At 35.4% G+C, this 19,854-nt stretch overlaps 1 protein-coding gene across 8 annotated transcripts; it reads right to left on the bottom strand.

Moving 5' to 3' along the window:
- Positions 1–398: 398 nt before the first annotated feature.
- Positions 399–15,614, bottom strand: LOC128180622 (serine/arginine repetitive matrix protein 2-like). Of its 8 annotated transcripts, XM_052848756.1 has the most exons (19): positions 15,367–15,614; positions 15,147–15,271; positions 14,390–14,604; positions 13,659–14,276; positions 13,147–13,467; positions 12,811–13,022; positions 12,233–12,392; positions 11,455–11,656; positions 9,746–9,897; positions 8,779–8,998; positions 8,138–8,197; positions 6,318–7,058; positions 5,761–5,811; positions 4,954–5,007; positions 4,440–4,496; positions 3,204–3,257; positions 2,724–2,777; positions 2,024–2,092; positions 399–1,825 (listed from the first exon to the last, which is right to left on the bottom strand). In XM_052848756.1, the coding sequence occupies exons 1-19, from the start codon at positions 15,487–15,489 to the stop codon at positions 643–645; spliced, it is 4,671 nt and encodes a 1,556-aa protein (XP_052704716.1). In that variant the 5' UTR covers positions 15,490–15,614; the 3' UTR covers positions 399–642. The 8 variants fall into 8 exon arrangements, with proteins under 8 accessions (XP_052704716.1, XP_052704718.1, XP_052704717.1 ...); XM_052848758.1 differs by lacking the exon at positions 2,724–2,777; XM_052848757.1 differs by lacking the exon at positions 4,954–5,007.
- Positions 15,615–19,854: the final 4,240 nt, after the last annotated feature.

Here is a 19,854-nt window from a genome sequence, read left to right as displayed (position 1 = left end):
TATAATTATATAACACATTAATTGACAACAAGTTTTAAGCTCTAATATTTTCTGTTTGTCTGCAAAACAGTTTTTCCTATTTCACTGAAAAAATACAAAAAAAATCGTATAAAATAACTGAAAGCCGATATTGATCTCTGTTTTGTTGAATCATGTTTCAAAAAAGATTCTCTAACGATCCATAAAATAAAATTTTGGTGTGTCGAGGAACCTTAAGACTTTCAAAATTTCTAAATCATTCAGCTTCACGACGTTACTTACAACTTTTTATCAGAATCACAGTAAACAGTTTCGTTCAAATAAAGAATAAAAGGACGAAGTGGACATATCTATTACCATCCGCATCAAACTAAAGTCATAGATTCTATGATTTTCCACTTATGCATAAACAACATAAGTTTGTTATACTTGGCATCAATTTATTTACAACAACAAATTGAATACAAGTACATGTAGTACTGTACATGAAATTATCTACAAATATGTTTATAATCATCGCCACAAACCACGCTCCTCTCCCATTCATAGAGAGCTATGTGGACCAAGTACATGTACATGTAAATGGACTACTGTACAGTATGTACATTAAATGAATCATAGAATTAAAGGTTCAATATATTTAGCACAGTTTTTTCACAGAGATCATCGTTTTCCCCGTTTTGCTGGGGGAGGTGACTGTGGCCTGGGTCTCATCCTCTGAAGTGGGGGTGGAGAGTACCTCTGGGGGGCATTGTGCTTTGCCCTCAATGACCTAGAAACCATGGCAGGTTGAGGAGGGGGAGATGGTGGTCTCTGAGACCTCCTAGTCCGAGGGCTTGCCAAATTGGGAGGGGACACAGCTCTTTGACCACGTGTCATTGGTCGAGATGGGGGTGTGACAGGTCGCATGGGGGGAGGGGATGGGGAGCGTGATGGGGAGTGGTAGCCTCTGGTGACAGGTCGGTGTGGGGGTGAGGGTGAACTTGGTAGACGGGGTGGAGGGGGCGTTGAAGGGGGCCTATATCCAGGGACTGGCGGAGATAGCGGGGGAGGGGAATATTCAGGGGGAGATGGTGCATCTTCATCCAAAGGTGGTGAGGGTGACAGTCTTCCTCTGTGTGAGGATGAATAGGAAGGAGACTGCGACATCTGACTCCTTGTGCGCATTCTTTTCTCAGGTGACAATGATCTGTATGATGGAGATGGAGGCGAAGGCGGTCTGTGCCCTCTAGGTCCCCTCATAGGAGGAGATGGGTGAGAATCCTCATATGGTGAAGGGGGCCTTCTTGAGTATGTTGGGGAGGGTGAACGCTGCCTCCTACTCATGTATGGAGGAGGTGACGGTGATGGAGACTGCGAGTGCCTCATTGGCCGTCCACCATAAGGAGGGGAGGGGGATCTAGAGCGCCTCATGGACCTTCCAAGATAAGGGGGTGGAGAGGGAGATTGGGAATAATTCACTGGCCTTCCAGCATAGGGAGGAGGTGACATGGACTGAGAATGCCTGCGTATGTGGTAGGGTGGGGACGGTGACCTTGACATGCCTCTCATTCCTCTGGGTACTCCATATGGAGGTGGCGACGGTGAGGCAGTATGCCTTGAAGACCTAGTCATATTCGGAGAGATTCTCCCGATGGAATCTGGAGATAGAGAATCCAGGTCATCATAGTGGAGTGGGGATCTGTCCGGAGGATAGTAACGTCTGGAGGGAGAGGAAGGCATGTCCATCTCTTCATCCATGGCAGCTTCTTCATAATGCCAAGGCTGATGGTACCAGTTGCCACGTAGAGCGTTACTCCTTGGAACCCCTCTTGATGGAGGGAAGCCTCGCTTTTTTGACATTCTCCTGAAAATGAGGTTCATTTGTAAGAATCTATGTGCTTTTGTAAAAATAAGTCAATAAAATTTTTTTACAGATCTACAAAACTGAAAACAATTTTTTATTTAAAATTTTTTCACCAAAGTAATTCACTGGAACTGAAGTTATTCTAAATGTATCTGATAATGTTTTAATTTATTTCTTATTCTTATAGAGAAAACCTACTTTTGAAAGGCTGGGTCTCCTGGAGGCATGGGCCCCGGAACAGGCGGGCTTCCGAAGGGCATGGCACCCCTAAAACATGAAAACAAAGCATAACTAAATGACTGCTAAGGCAGAGGTCACCCTCATATTGACAGATTGAATGCCCCAAAGATCCTGATCAAAATTCAAACAGTCAATATACACAGCAACCCATCACAGACGTAAGTAACAATCAAAGGGAAGGACAATTAAAAAATTGTTCGGAGAATTTGAGTCTAATAAAGACTTTCCAAATGCCTGCAATGTATCTGATAGTAAACAAAAATAAGATTTTAAAACTGTATCAATATTCCTGTCAAATGAACAGGCTACTCAATTGGACAAATCAGTCAACAATTATCTAAACATACAAGATCCAAATTAATTGACCAGCAAAATACTAATTTTCACGAGTAAAATCATAAAAAAGTTCTAATAAAATGCACCGTTTATAAAAAAAAAATTTTAAAAAATGGAAAGTCAAATGTCCCAAGGTGAACAACTTTCATGTTTTTTAAATTAATTACCGGTAATTGTAAGATAAAGTTTGATTATTCTCATGACTAGCCATGTCCACATGTTGCTATATATGCAATATACAATGTGCACATAGGTTCATTAGATCATAATAGAATATTCAAACTATATCTTGAATGATGGCTACTGATTCATCAAAACTCACTTCTTGTATGGGGGATATTCAGTAGCTCTTGTTGCAGTAGATGTGGGATCAGCTCTGTAAATACAATATATTCATAGACTTCTCAGAGAAAAAAACACACATCCCTGAGCCTCTAGGACAATAGGAAATGCTCCATCTTACATATATGAAAAGATAAGGTGCAAAGTTAACCAAAAAGTGATACAATTTCCTGTTGCTTACCAAAATGCAACAATAAGCTTACACTTAGTCTATATTTCCTCATACACCAGGTGAAAAAGTTCAAAACATGGAAACCCTGCTGTTCTCCCCCCACCCCTTTTTATTTTACTTTCAAGCCTTTGATCAAAGTTTGGGAATATGGCTTGACTAAAACATTTTTTTGCAAATACTTGTAGATGTATACATCTAGAAATCATTCAAGCTTAGAGCATCTAAAGTGTAAATTTTCGCTTAAACTGCACAATGTTGTATAATGGCTACTGTTTTATCAAAACTCACTTCATGAAGGGGGGATATTCAGTAGCTCTAGTTGCAGTGGCTGTTGGGTCCCCTCTGTAAATACAAATATTCATAGACATCTCATAGAAACAACAGAAAAACCCTTTTAACTGCTGGACCATCTCAGATTGAAATTTTATTTACATAGAGAATATCTGGGTATCAACAGTGCATAATATCAAAAAATGCATTAGAGAGAAGGGGACATTACAACCTATCTCCCTTGATGAAGAAATTAAAATGCTAAAACTTATCACATAACATCATTATATGTTTGGTAAATATAATACTGGTTGAAACCTTTGTGAGTATGTAGATATATTAAAGGAAGTACATATAAAATGTCAGAATGTTTGAATATCAGTACATTTATGTTTATGAAACAACATGAAATGAATGCAAATTTTTCAATATAAATTACATGCGGGGAATTTAAAATAATTTAACAAGCAAGAATACAAAAGAATACTATTTTGGTAAAACAAAATTCCACTCTGAACAACATCATGGCCTTTTGTATTTCCAATTAAATATCAAAATTTTTTAAATTCTGAGAATTCAATGGTTGCTGACACCAATAAACTCATTTCAGGAGTGGAAATTTTTGTAACCTTGAGTGCAGTTGCAGTGAATTTGCTGTTAAAACAACATGTGCTTAGACAACTGAAAATCCACACAAACAACCTTTCAATTACTGGATCAAATAGGACAAACATGTTTCTTCTCTCCAGATACTGAATTTGTGTAGTTATAGGTTAAACAAAAACCAATTACCTGGAGTCTTCAAAATAGGACAGATTATAGTATGAGTGAATGAGGCTTCAGTAGTTTAGTGATAGGTACTGGGTACTAGGGGTTAATTTTTTTTTTTAATTTCAAGAATAAACTGTGAACAAGCTCCTCTTCTTCACCCTAAACATGTTCGTAACATTAACTTTGACCTTTCAAACCCCACAATATTCCATGGATTACACTCTAACAAGAACAGGTAATCAATGAATGTAATGTTTGAATAAGTTTGTAAATAAGGAGTTCAGTAAAATAATGTTAGTTAAATGTAACATATAGGCCACCCAAAATTTTGTTTTTCAAAAGATTTTACTTAAATTTCAATTTGGTACTGGTGAATATGAGTGCGAGTGAAACACCACATTAAAAATTCCCCAAAAATTATAAATAATTTTTTAACATCTACTTCTGGGTCCATGGCTACTGATTCATCACACTTTAACTCACTTTTTGTATGGGGGATATTCAGTAGCTCTTGGAGTGGGAGTAGATGTGGGATCTCCTCTGTAAATACAATGAATTCATAGAAATCTCATATAGTCAACACACTCATCACATTTTGGATTCAATTTACATATTCTTTTTTTCTCATAAAATGTGTTTAGTTTTTGCTTGTACCAAATTTAAGTTTGTATTTGTGCCAGAGTTTAAAAGTGGAGCTGATGGCAAAGAAATGCATTGAACATGGTAAACACCTTGTAATTCCTGCCTTAAACTTAGAACCCATGTACCGGTATATTGTAGTACTGTATCAACTTTATATATGGGGTAAAAAGATATGTCTTGCATTTGGATTCGATACATTTAGGCTTCAATGAAGCTAAATTTCCCACCATCAATATAAATACATGTGTGGTTGAGAACTTTGTCTAAAGGATTTATAGTAATTATCAACAAGATTGACCACTCAACAAAAGCTGAGAATATAAATACATGTGCTTCTGGCACCCCAAACACTCACTTTATAAAGGGGGGATATTCATCAGCTTTTGTTGCAGTGGCTGTTGGGTCCCCTCTGTAAATACAATATATTCATACACATCTCATAGAAACAACAGAAAAGCCCTTTCAACTTCCAACCAAGCAAAATGACCTCCCAAAAAAATAACAAGCATTGACATATTTAAGGAAGATATCAGACAATGTCAACCACTGCAATTTTTGCACCTTTGACAAAGGAAGAGAGAGAAGGGAGTAAAAATATGATACTAAATCATTACATGCATTGCCAACTTGCACCTGGAAACCCTGTAACTATTTCAACCCTATCACTCTCTTTTAACCAATAAAATCCTTCTTTGATAACTTTAAGATCAATAATCTGTACAAATAGAGTATCTTCTTTTATCACTGAAATAATGTAAGGGTAGTACGTATTAAACACTATAAATAAAGATCATCAAACATTTGACATTGACTTCAATATTCAGTAATCTTTCCAACCAACAGTCCATTCAAATTAGTCATCTTGGCAATTGAAATAAATGTAGATCTGAGTGTAAGTCAACATGAATAGGAGACAATGGAGTACTTTTGAAGAAAGCATGCTTGAACCTCAGAGAACTGATCTTAATCATAACAGTTTCTTCCATAATCATTGGCAAAAAAAAGTATCAAGAAAACTTTAAACAAATGGTATCTAGACAAAATATTCTGAATCTCAAAAAATTATCTTTGAATCTGACAAATTGTGAATTTATCCCATTGAACAGAAAGCAAGAAATCTAAATTGTAAGAATATAATGGCTACTGAAATCTGTAAACTCACTTTATAAAAGGGGGAAATTCAGGAGCTCTCGGAGCAGTTGCTGTGGGATCTCTGTAAAATCAATATATTCTTTGAAATCTCATTTTACAGAACATGCATACACATGAATATTAGAAAATTTCATTTTTAATGTGCTATGTGATATGGACAGTACATAAAGAGAAGTAGACACTTGAATGATGTTGATTGGCTTAATGTTTCAATTAGAAATACAATAACGTACAGTAGTTCCCATCTCTTGGCTTGCACTGATAAATGCTGATTAAATGTTGATTCTCTTACTTGTGATGTATTTCGAAAACAATTGTTATATATATTTACAAATGAAAGGTTTTGTCTTCAAAAATATAACACATTGAGTTTGTTACTGTCTACAGAAAATAGTAAGATTTTTCATTCATAAAATGGAATAAAACAACCTGACATACTGTTATTTCCTTTCATAAGCAATAACAAACCCAATAAATAATAATGTAAGGTCAACATTAATATAACCAATCTACAAAGACTGCTCCATGAAAACAGAGTAAAAAAAACATTAAAAAAAAATATCTTACCTTTCCTGTTTGCTTCTCCTTTCGGCCTCTCCAAAATCCACTCCAACCAAACTCTTCTTGGCCATGCGAGCCGCCTCTCCAAAGTCAATTTCTTCGAGTGGCGTCCTCCCTGCTTTTCTTTTACGTCTTCCAAACTCGTCCACAGAAGACTCTGAGGACCTTGACACTGACCTTGATCTTGACCTAGATTTACTCCTAGATCTGGAGTACGACGACCTACTACTCTGTCGGGATGGTGAGGGTGACCTTGACACAGATAGAGAGGAAGATGAAATGGGACTCGCTCCATCTCTTGTTCTGGAATATGATCTGGATCTTGATTTGGATTTAGAATTTGACCTTGATCGAGATTCAGAATATGACCTTGACCGTGACCTAGAATGCCTCTTTCGCCTTTTCTTGCGGCGAGATTTTGATTTGGTACGTGAGGCAGAACGGGACCTTGAGTCTGACCTAGATCTTGAATGTGAGCTTGATCTTGATCTTGACCTAGAACTTATAGGTGAAGGTGACCTTGATTCAATTTCAATGATTTCTGGTGGTTCTTCTGCCACAGTCTGCTTGACCTCTTTAGAGGCCATGACCTCAACAGAAGCAGATGTTTTGCTAGCAGAGTCTTCTGCATTTTGTTGAGTTGGGGAGGAGCCCCTTCTTCTGCTGCTTCGAGCAATATTTGGACGTGGTTTGTACAGATCTGAAGGATTGTATCTTTTTGTACTTGGTCCCCTTTCATCTTCTACCCTGAAAAAGTTGAGGAAATTTGTAAGCTCATTTAAAATACAATCACTTAATCTGAATCATGTCAAAAATTTACTCTTCATGTGTTCAATGACTGAAGGGATATGGAAATTCATTCATTAATTTGAAAAGCACATATTACTGATACCTTTTTAAAATAAATTAAAATAAAACATCACGGTACATTACGAAGCAAGACATAGAAAATTACCATTATAAATTCCAATACTATATCTCATTTAGAAATTGAAAACAAAAATTTACAGTTTAAGTTTATCATTTATAATCATAGATTGGATGCCAATTGTAACTCTCAAAACAACAAAGAGCAAAATTGAAATCACTGTAAAACTGCCATTCTGTATTTGCAACAAGCAAAATAACACTTGTGGAATAGTCAACTCTCTAACCCTTTTTTAGGGTAATGTAAACAAAACATTTTCTCTGTTAGTGATAACTTAACACATGTTATTGAAACAAAATGTTATCAACATTCATGGTTTTTCTGAAAGAAATCAAACATAAACAGGAATAGAAAAAACTGAGTTCTTAAATATGCCATAGAGTGTTATTTTTTATTTGTTTTTTGCTGCTTTTTTTTTTTTTTGAGGGTGGGTCCCTGAACATAAAACTGAGAAAAAGTGGTACATATCATTTAAAATTAATGTTTGATTTCCTTCAGAAATGGTTTGTATAAACACTTTTAAAAAAATGAAATAAAGGTCCAATTGAACTGACCAAAAAAAGCGATGATCCCACATATACTTACGATCATTGAGGATATTGAAGCAATGTTTTCGTGCATGATTACACAACAGAAATACATGTATTTCAGTTTTGTTTTTAATTGTCAAACAAAAAAAATCCCATAAATATTTTTCCACATATACTAAAACAACAACAACAACAATTTTGAACAAACAGACACAACAATGTAAATTATTAATTCTCAACATGATGGATGCATTTGTCAGATGAAAACTATAAAATAATGGCTGATTAATTAACACTTTGGATCACAGACCCTTTGTTATCTTTGCTCACTCATCCCAGTCTACAGTGCAATCCTTGCTTATACGTACCTTGGTCGTCTAAACCCAGGGTCTGGGTGTCTATTGGTGGCTTTTGAGTCCCTAGCTGGCCTGGCAAACAGGGGTCAATCACATTTTACTCATCATTTTATTTTAATTTTTGACTTGATTTTTTCTCACACTAGAAAGTTTTTATACAGATGAGGTTTTTTTTTTTATATCTACCCTAGATCCCTGACTTAACCCAGATCTTTCAATTTCAGTTTTTCCTAACAGGAAAAGTTACATGTGGCATAAGATCTACATAAAAACACAATGTGAATGCAGGTAAAGAAAGATAATTCAGTATGAAGTATCAAATTAATACAACAACCAAGATTATACACTATACAGTTATAGAAAAAGATTGGCCCACACCAGCCATCAGGATCATGAATCAGTTTTAGACTTAAGTCAAAATTTCAGTCGGTCATAAAATGAATATTTATCATAATATAAAGATTAAAATTTGTAAATCACAACGTTATATCAAGACACTTTACATAGCATTTCAATTTGTTTGTGTTCAATCACGGGATAATAAGACACTTAAAGACAGTGTACAATTTTTGAATTACGTCTAAGATTGCTTCATGATCCTGTAGCCAGGACTATCATCAAGTTGTACAACACCAGAATAAGGTGTAGCTTACTTTGATTCGCTGTCCTGCTGCTTCCATTTGGAGCCCTGTCTGTTCTCCTCTGGGTGACCCTCCTTTTTACCGTGACCTGCTCTGTTACTGTCCTTCAACTGTGACCTTTTCTTGGGATTCATTTGACCTGGTTCAGCCTCCACCACATGTGTATCTGTTGACACTGATGATGCCTCTTGTGGATGATGAACCTCTTCTGTTGACATTTCTTCCTCAAGTCCTACATAAATTTCATGTACTGTGGTTTCATCAATATTTGTTGAAGACCAATTTTCATGGATTTCGTTGTTAAGTTGATCCACGAAATTAAATGTTCATTGAAGTTCAATTTCAAGTAACATTTTGTATTGAAAGGATCATTGGCCACGAAATTACGTATCCTTGAAACTGTGGTTTTCAGAAAATCCACGAAAAATTGATACCCAGGAAAATTAATGAAACCTCAGTATACTGTGGTTTCATCAATATTCGTTGAATACCAATTTTCATGAATTTTGTCATATACACGAAATGAAATGCTCATTGAAGTGCAATTTCTACTAACATTTTGTATCAATAGGGTCATTGGCCACAAATTAAGCCTTGAAACAGTGATTTTCACTTTATCCTCGAAAATTGATGGCCACAAATATTAATGAAAAGAAGTATCCATTGTTTATTTAGAACCAAATACTTGCATCCTTGCTCCTAGCATTTAGTATTTAAACTACCTTTTTAGGTACATAATACCTAAATATTAAAATTATATTACGCTAGTACTTAATTCCGCGATCCCGCTGGTTTGTATCAAATTGCAAGAATATAAAATTGCGAACGCTGAACTTTTCTCCTTATTTCTTTTAGTTTTCAACTCTCAGAAAATAATTGCGAGATTTTAAAATCCGCGAAGGATGCTTCTCGCGATTTTACGCGGATATTAATTCCTCGAGTTTAATTAGGAATTTACAGTAGAGAAAATAAAGAGTACCTGTGCTGGACACGTCCATGATGATTTCAGACTCCACCATTATCACTTCTTCTACCACTTGCTCTTCCTCCATCACCAGGTCTGTATAGCTGGCACTGCTGTATGGCTGGCTCTTTTCATTGAAGATTGAGGTGAAATCCTCAGACGTGTATCTATTAAGGGTGTATGAAATTTTTTATACGCAACAAAAATCACATTTATTGAATACTGGTGAGTCAGTGTGCTGATAGTCACTATACCGTATATACTCGCCTATAAGTATTGTTCGCCTATAAGTCGGTTGTCTTTTTTCAAGTTTATTTATAAGATTTTGCCATTGACCCTCTTATAAGTCGGGTATCTTTTTCTGGATAATCAGTCTATAAATTCTCAATCAAATTAGCACATTTTATTAAGCAAGACTATATTCTAGATAAAATGTATGGGTGTTTGACCCCTCTGTCATCATTTCTAGATGCATTTTAAAAGTGTTGTGTTCAGTTATATAAGACATCTATCCTGGAATGCTAACTTTCGATTTTGGACGCCATTTTTTTTTATTAATACACTTGGTATTATAGCTCTAAAACTATTTAAAATACTGTTGAAAATAAAATTATAGTGATTTTGATCCCCTGTTGACTGATTTAGATAGTATAGCCCCTTTTAAAACTGGTGTGTTAGCTTGTGTTGTTTTAGGTGACATGCCACCTACAGCCACCAATATAGTGCTATTATCACCTCAGGTGAAATTAATGATGAATAATTATAAAACGATCTTTATTTTTTTTAAACAGACCAGCATTTATTTTAGTGTTTAATTTTTAAGTATTAAACAGAAATTGCTGTTCTGTAATCCAGCTAGATCGCTTGTAGACGCCATGTTTTTTAATAGTTTTCTGTAATGAGAGTTTTCTTTCTTGAAATTTGTAACTTTCGATTTTGGACGCCATTATTTTATTTAACACTCATTACAACTTGATTATAGCTCAAAAACTAGTTTAAATGCTACTGGAAATAAAATGACAGGTATTTTATCCCATACTGACCGATTAGGGTTGGTAATTAGCCCCTTACACTCAGTGTTGGCTTGTATTGTCTTTAGTACAGTTATACCTACAGCTATTATCACCTCTGGCATAAATAATTGCCTGCTTAAATAAAAGATCCTATCAAATAAACCCTGTATATATATTTAAGAAATACAGTTGAAACTTTCAATGCATTTATTAATGTATTTATCTTTTTAGTAATTAAAATATAAACATGTCAAATATAGGGACCACAAGTCAAAAGTTGGAAGCAAATTGGCACCCAGAAACGAAGTTTTACCCAGTGGAAAAATTATCTGATTGTATGTCATGCCTATAAGTCGGACCCCTACTTTTTGTTCAAATTTCTACTCCCAAAATACCGACTTATAAGCGAGAATATACGGTACTATTCTTTTAGTAAAAATACAAAAAAATTGCAATCTTTACATCATTTTTAAGCATTCAGGTATTTTATAGGTTAAATCAAACAGAACATGATCATTACTATGACTTCCATCCTTGAAAGCCACACAAAAAGCTAGGACATTACAATCCCTGCAAATCAATTTACCAGCACTTGAATAAACTAAAAGGCTAAATCAAACAGAACAGATCTGGACTATGATATAAACAAATATGCCCCTTTCTTTTTCTGTATCTCCGATGCACCTTTTACAGAAATTAACCATAGCCCACCTTTTATTTCGTGTTCTCTGTCTCCGTAGGGCCGCCTTCTTCTCCATGACTTTCTGTTTTGTCAGTTCTTCCTTCAGTTCAGCCTTTGTCTTTCTCTTCTTCTTCTCTGGTGAGTCGGGCAGTTTTTTCACCGGAGACGGGAGGCTTCCCTGGTTTGTTTGTTCGTCCTGACTCTTCTCTGCCTCCTCAGATAGAGATTCCCCTACGATACACAGATCATTTTCTTATTAATACAGATTAAAAGTACTGCTTCTGGCCATTAGTCAAAAGAGACTTGTACTAAAATAAAGGTGCGGTCACACGATGTAATTTTCCATCAGATTTTCAATTGACTTGCTCAGGTAAGTCGATTGGAGTCTATTGTTGAGATGGTCACATGATACGATTTTACAATCGATTTTGATCAATAAAACCTACAATATTTTTGTTGTACGGAAAAAGTCATTGTGACCTCACGATTCTCACCAGAGAGTTGATTGAAAATCGGACGCACTTCAATTTTCAATCGACTTCAGACTTTGCTTTCGACTTTGGTGGTCACAGTTGAAAGCGAATCGTATGAAAAAATCTGTTGGAAAATCGTCTCGTCTGACCGTACTTTGACTGTTCCATGTCACAACCCCCCCCCCCCAAAAGTCAAAAATCTCATCTTTTAGGTAGATTGCATTAACAGCTGACATGCAAGAACCATCTTTGTCTTCTTATTTTAAGCAATAAATCTAGGTTGAAATACATTCATCATTTTTTATTTTCATCAGCTAATAATGGGCAATTTTACCTTTATCTTCCGATTTTGTTGGAGATGACTTTTCTTTTTCCTTTTGTTTTTTCCTTTCTTCTCTCATTCTTGCTTTTTCTTCCTCCCTCTCTTTCCTCTTGGCTTCCAATTCCGCTCGCCTTTGGAGTCTCTTCATATATCGCTCTTCTTTTTCTTTTGCCTGTTTAATTCATAATATAAATTGTATAGACAAAGCATATTTTTAAATATGTGTACCTGATTTTACTTATATCATTAATGGGCAATACATAAAGGAATTGTATATAACAATTTCAGGATGCTGGATCTTCTACAAATTACCCATAAAATCTCTCTAAAAATTCAAAATCCATCTTTTTCAGCCATAAAATATTAAGTTATAATGAAATCATTCAAAAGTTCTAGCTTTCCAATGCTCCTCTATAGAGCTCTTCTTTTTCAGATGGTTTAAATAGCCTTAAAACTACCACAGCCATCAAGCCCCTTTTAAGAAGACATTTCCATAACGAGTATAGAAATCTGCATACACCTACTTAATGAACATACATGTACTAAATAATAATAACAAGATAATACAGGTAAACCACCATAAATCTTACAACTCTAGCCTTTCTCTCCTCCCTGCTTTCCTCATCTTCACTGTCACTCAAATTGTACTGTAGGGAGATCAGTTTTCTTTTAGGTGGTGAGCTCAGTTCTCCAGTGTTGTCAGTTGTTTGGCTAAGAACCTCAGGCTCCTTCATCTCGGCCTGAGCCGCCATATGGACTTCAGGGTGTGAAATCAATCCCTCTTTTTCTTCTGTGGATTCAGCTTTATAAATACATGTATAAAATCAAGACAGTAACTAAAGTTCTCATTTGCAAATAAAAATAATTCTTGCCTTGCATTTTGAAGAAATTTTTTAAGATTAAGAGATACAAAGGATGATCACTACCTGTGTTTTCTACCACAGCTTGATTCACTCCTGTGTTTGCCTTCTCCTCCTCCTCATCTGTCTTCTCTACAGCAGCATCTGATTCCTGCTTATTCTCCCCTACTTTATCGGGACTGGGTTTTTTCTCCTCAGATTTAACGGGGCTGAAGAGCATCTCGTCCTCATCATTTTCGTGGTCTGTCAGATCACTGTACTCTAATTCACTCTCCGATGTGAAGTCCTCCGACACTGACAGGTCACTGGTGTGCACAGAGCTGACTGTCAAGTTCGAGTTTGCATCCTCTTGGTCCTCGTGCCAGGCAAACTTGTACTTCTTCATTCCTAGAGAGAACAAAATTTATAAACTAAACGTATATGTATGCCTTTTTCCGATTTCATTTTCATACTTAAACATCGTCATATTTTAGGGCTCTGGGTAAGACATTGAAAATATCAAATATGAATGGTATTAAATGCAAGCATAAAACCATAAGAGTATTAAAATTAAAATTCTACAGAAATATAGTTTCAACCTTGATCTTGAGATGAGTCATCTGTATCTCCTGAGACAGGTGGTAATGGAATTTCATCCAGACTTGGAATATCTGTCATCTCTTCCTCAAGAATTTCCTGATCATCCTCTGCACTCTTTTTTGAAGGTGGTGGAAGAGGGATCTCATCCAATATTTTCTTCTCGTCTGGTTTGGTTTGCAAAGGAGATTCTTCCATCTCTACCTCCTCAGTTCCTGGAGGTGGTGGAGTTTTTGGTGAGGGTGGCAGAGGGGGCAAATCTGGTTTGGGAGGACTATCTCCAGCTGTTACATTGGGAGTCCCTGTTTGTGCTGGCGATGAAGTGTCTTGTGCATTGGCCGCTGATGTAGGTGGAGCAAAATTCTGGCCAGGTGCCATAGGATTGAACATGTAGTTGTTCCACGAGTTTGGCATGTAAGGAAACATTTGAGGTGGCATGCTGAATCCAAATTGTTGTGAAAATGGTGTTGCCATCGGAAAATTCATTCCCCCAGGGGAGAAATTAGTACCTGACTGGCCAGGGGCAGGTGCTTGTTGTGACCATCCATCCCCCTGGAATCCTGGTGAAGAAAATTCTGTACTTTGTGAGCCAGGTAATGCCCCATTTTGATTGCTCTTTTCTGAAATGAAATAATAGAGGAGCTAAACATAAATCGAAACAAAAATTCTAAAACGAAGATATGTAAATTAATAAGAACCTCAGATTTTTTTTTCAATTTGGAGAAAAACAAACCTGGTGTTACATTAACGTTCATCAAACTCTGCATGTTTTGCATCTTTTCCATGTGCTGTTGCTTGCTCTGTTCGACATGTTCCTTTCTCTTTTCTGGATCAATACCCAGTTGTTTGCAAATGACTTCATCAATTTTTGGCTTGATGATATGTAGGATCTTTGGATTTACAAGCTGTTCGATTACCCTCTCCACCCCATTGGTCAACATGCCAGACCTGAAATTATTTTTCTTAAATCAAGATATACATATAGTAAATGTTTTCTCTGGTTCTAATGCAATTAATGTCAAAGATACATACATTTTAAAAATAAGACTTTTTTAAAATCAAACCATGGTGCAGAAAATTAGATGCAATGAAATCCCTTTGTGATAGTTCCTACAAATGTATTTACAAACATGACAAGGTTTTACTGTTAGGTCCATAACAGTCATGATTATTAAAGTTAGTAAACAAATGTACATGGAAGAGTCTTAGATTCATATGCTTTTATGGTTAATAAGAACACGACCTTTATCTTAATAGAAGATATCCTTGCTATGTTCTGAAAATCCTAAAGATACGCTAAATCTAGTCGATAAATTTGCAGCAAAACTTCCTCTCAAAGAAATATAAAGTAATCAACATTTTCAACTTGCAAGCATTTACAATTGCAATGCGCCATTTATATCATGCTGCATATTAATACAAAAATTTCTAATTTTCTCTTTCTGTAAGCTTCACCACTGCCTAATGGAACTCTTATACATGTTACATACTGATTGATCTGTCTTCTGAGGTTGTCTCTGAGTTGGTTCTTGTTTAAATCTGGACTCCATGTTTGGCGCGATAGAAATCTGTTGACATAGCCTTCAACTCTCTGCTTCAGATTCTGGTATGAAGGCTAAAAAACATAATATCTTACAATATTATAAGCAGATGACAAAGAGAATGTGGCTTTCCAAGAATAAAATAATGGAAAAACAATATTAGGCAAACCTTTGTGTCGACATCAGCCACAAACTCTTTCCTAAACTGATCGAAGAGACCTTTGGATTTCAAACTGTCAATTATGTCTCTGACGTCCTGGTCATACTCTTCACTCTGTTCCTGTTTGCCCATATTGTTATTGCCGCTGGCTCATAAATTCAACTGAACCCCATCATTTTAATTTCTTTAGGCCTAGCAAGTCTGCGTCTTGTCCAAATTTTCTCCAACGCAAACTAGATATCTCTTACGTTAAATTATTCGATCTATATAGATGTTAAGTCGTACAATGAAACTCAACGAATGGGCGTCTGAAAATGTGAAATAAAATCAAGTAGATCTATTGTATTGACAGTGAATGACCATAGCTATTCTTTAACTTTAAATCAATAAGATAATTAACGCACATTTAATAGACTTAGGCTACTCATGTTTATCACTTCGACAAAATAGTACTGTTTCAGAAATGTTTCTGCAAGCTACCATACCACAGCCAATTTAAGTAAAGGAGAAAATCCTCAAACTGTCCATTCTGTGAGAGAAAGAACTGTTCGGGGCCCGTAGGGCCGAGAACAGTTCTTTCTCTCACAGAATGGACAGTTTGAGGATTTTATCCTACTTAAAACATTTTCTCTATTGTTAACTTAATAAACTGTCTAAGGTTTTGGCTTGAATGATTGCTAAGATTACGTAACACTATTGATTGTCCATTTCAAAAACAGCAACAAAAAGGGTGAAAATAATGGTGTATTGTTGAACTTAATGTACAGTGCCAGGTAAGTTTATATTTAAATGATATCTACGCTGATTTTTGACTACTCTCTTGGTAAAACTCAATGAGAAAAGATGTCTTCATCAGATGGAGAAAGTATATCTTTGACGCAATCAAAATTTAGAGATCCAGCAGAAAGTTAATACAGATAGCATTTTGAGTGACATTTTAGACATGGAAAAAAGAAAAAAGGGAAATTCAGGTGATTGAAAGGGGGGAAATTCAAGTGATGGCAAAGGGTTAAATTCAAGTGATGGAAAAAGGGGAAACTCAAGTGATGGGCAGTGTGAAAAAAAAAAGATTAAAATGTGCGATCCCTGTGATTCCAATAGTAGTGCACCTAGTGAAATTCATATTACCACTGGAAATATGTCTTTCTCATTCAAATTCTTATTTGTTTCTGGAGTCACATTTACAGAACCATTCATTGGAATGGTAAACATATTTGTTGTGCATGTATGCCTTTCTCCGGAGATGATAAATTCATATTGCTGTAAGATAAAATTTTAAATTCTGATGTTGGTATTCATGTTTATATTTGAATTAAAGTAAATTTTCCTAACTGTTGAGGATCATGTGTGTGTATTGCTTTCAACATTTAAAACCTGTACATTAAGTTACCTGTAGCTGTACATTAAATTGGAGAAGCTGTCGATTAAGTTAAGAATCGACAGTTTTTTTTCACTTAATATACAGCTACAGGTAACTTAATGTACAGGGTTTAAATATCCAAATATATTACGCTATAAAATGTACCATAAACACAAAGGATTACATAACAAAAATGTTTTAACTGACGTTATATCTTTTCTCATAATAAAAATTACCCCCCCCCCCACACACACACACACACACAAACGTAACCTAATGATCAGGTAGATGGGTATATATTTTTGATTAAGAGAACTATATAATAATCGAGTGCCGTGAGATAAGAGAACGGGTCGGTTGGTATTACATCATTTTAGTTTATGCATTTGCACTTCACAATGAAAACCAATTAGGGCCCAACAAAACAACACTTTATTTTCGAAATTGTGCTAATTGCAGTACAGACCGTCACTCCAACAATCTTCAACATCACACGCACAATTATTCATTTTAAAAGATTCTGACTAAGTATTCAATCTGACAAGCAGATAGTCAGTATACTGGCTGATCACCCAATGCTCATTGTTTACTATATGTACATGTACGATTTGATAGGCAGCTTATCAAGTGCTTTGTTTTTTAAATAACAATTTTAATAACATACAATAAACTTTCGTGTTAAGTTTGAACGCAAGAACGAGTATACCATTCGAACCTCACCATGCTCACTATCTTTCAAAACTCTCAATCTCTGTCATTTTATTGGTGTCTCTAAACATGCTATATAAGAAAAAATATTATAATCCATATAGTTCAACCGAAAGAATTGCATTCATATCTAGAAATTAACGCCGATAAATTTGTTTAAACAATCAGCATTGGAGGGGATGAATCCCGTGCGTTTAAAATATGATACAGTGTATTAAATGGATGATAAAGGGCATTTCGAGGGCCGTCAGTACTTAGTTCTGTTATAATTGTTCAAAACACGGTGAACTTTTCAGTACATTTTTCGAACAGCTGTATATTTTGGGATAAAATTTAGAGTTGTTTCAAAACAATTTTCAGAACAGTAAATGCTATGATAACATGTTTTTCTCCTCTTTTGAAATCTGTGACATGAAACTATTAATGATGCGATTCATGATTCAATTTTCTCAAAGATGTATTTTGTTTTTTTAAAAAAAGGCCCAGTTTTTAAAATATTCAAATATTAGTATTCAAAGCTAGTACATGGTAAAATTTGAAAACCTGAAACTGAAAATTATCTTTTAGAGCAGTCACTGCAAAAATACATTATTAATTCCTTAAGTCAACATACCGGTATATCAAGCACCTGCATGCAGTATATATACCCTTATGTGTTTGTGTGTGTACAAAGGAGAATTTTATACACATCACGACCACTATAGGGGCCTATACATAAGATTCCCTTTTTCATGCTTCTATAATCGACGCTCAAATAAACAAATACATACAATAATGTATATAAACATATACCTTTATTGAACAAAAAACAAAAAACCTTCTATTTGGGGGGGGGGGGGGGTGTAGGGGTCCTTGTTTCTCTGTTTTCCCTGATCCCATCGACTCCACATTTCAAAGGCTTGATCGGTACCAATAAATGTTAAAAAGAAAGTACATCGGATAATTGATATCTGAATTTCATATAGGCCTATACAACGGAACTGCTTTTTTTTTTTTACACGAGCTCTTGTGGTTCATGCTTAACATTCTATAATAAGGTTTACAATATTCAATGATATGTGAAAATATGATTTTTTAAAGAAACTTGATGTTTTGATTAATTACTAAATTTTTCAGATGATAAACCCTGTTTGGCTACAATATTTATTGCTAAAGACAAGAATTTTTTTTAGCAAATTTATCAATTTGAAAAAATATGTTGTGAGTCTAAAGATTATATATAATTTATCTGAAATATTAAAATCGCAAAAAAAAACCTAGATGCTGTCATTAGACAGTAATACCCGCACCAAGTGTTTGCCCCTATATAACACTGTTTTGTACCAGTTTAATTAGAAATGAAGGCCACATGCAAGCTCTGGTAATACATTTAAAAATTATAATTTTCATAACTGAAGGATGAGATCCCTTCCCATATGATAATACACATGAGCAGCACTTTATGTGAAATTTGGGGTTGAACTGTTTGCAGTGAATTTTCAGTTAATCAATACTGGACTGTGGGTGGCCCTGACCCCCTCAAACAGCAAGTCCCTTAATATCTTCAAAACAGTTGAGATCCCCACCCTTAAACTATATATATTCTTGTTCCTTGTGTCAAGGGGCATCAAACGGTATGTAGGTCATGGACCCCCGGGGTGGTCATGACCCCCCTCGAACAGGAAGTGCACGAATATCTCGAAAACGGTTGAGATCCCCACCCCTTAACCCTATATATTCTTGATCCTTAAAGGGCATCAAAAGGTATGTAGGTAATGGGCCTCGGGGTTAAATTTAATTTTTCAAAACCGTAATGCACATCTATGGAACAGTTGCTATCATATCCCAAGATATGATGTGTCTATCCATTAAATCATAAAAGGAGTTCTAGGATCTATGCATTTTTGAAGTGATAAACGTCAATTTTCTGCTACTTTTTGACTCCCTGGATGAAATTTAAATTTTTAAAACCTTATTGCACATCTATAGGACAGTCCCAATTATATCCCAAGAGATGACGTAGCTACTCCAAAAGTTGTAAGAGGAGTTCTGGGAACCACACTTTTTTTGCAAAAAAACCGTCATCCAATCATATTCTAAAAGATCATTTGGCTAGTGCCAAAAAAAATGACGTTTTTTAAACCAGTTTTTTGTAAAAAAAAAATCGTCATTTTTCAGCCATTAAATGACCCCCAGAACAAAATTGAAAATTCCGAAACCTTATTGCGCATCTATCTGTCTATAGGATACCCTAAATCATATTCCAAGAGATGATTTGTCTACTTTTGAAAATGTAGGAGGAGTTCGAGGAAGAAGGCTTTTTGTGAAAAAAGGTCACTTTTTACCAATTATTTGACCCCCAGGACTAACAGAGAATTTTTGAAACCTTTTTACAAAACAACATGATACCCCAAATCAAACTCCAAGAGTTCAGTTTGCTGGTTTATAAG

Source organism: Crassostrea angulata, chromosome 4, assembly GCF_025612915.1.
Source record: "Crassostrea angulata isolate pt1a10 chromosome 4, ASM2561291v2, whole genome shotgun sequence".
Lineage (NCBI taxonomy): Eukaryota > Metazoa > Mollusca > Bivalvia > Ostreida > Ostreidae > Magallana > Magallana angulata.
Note: the sequence above shows the minus strand (reverse complement) of the source record. Positions and strands in the feature narration are given on the sequence as shown.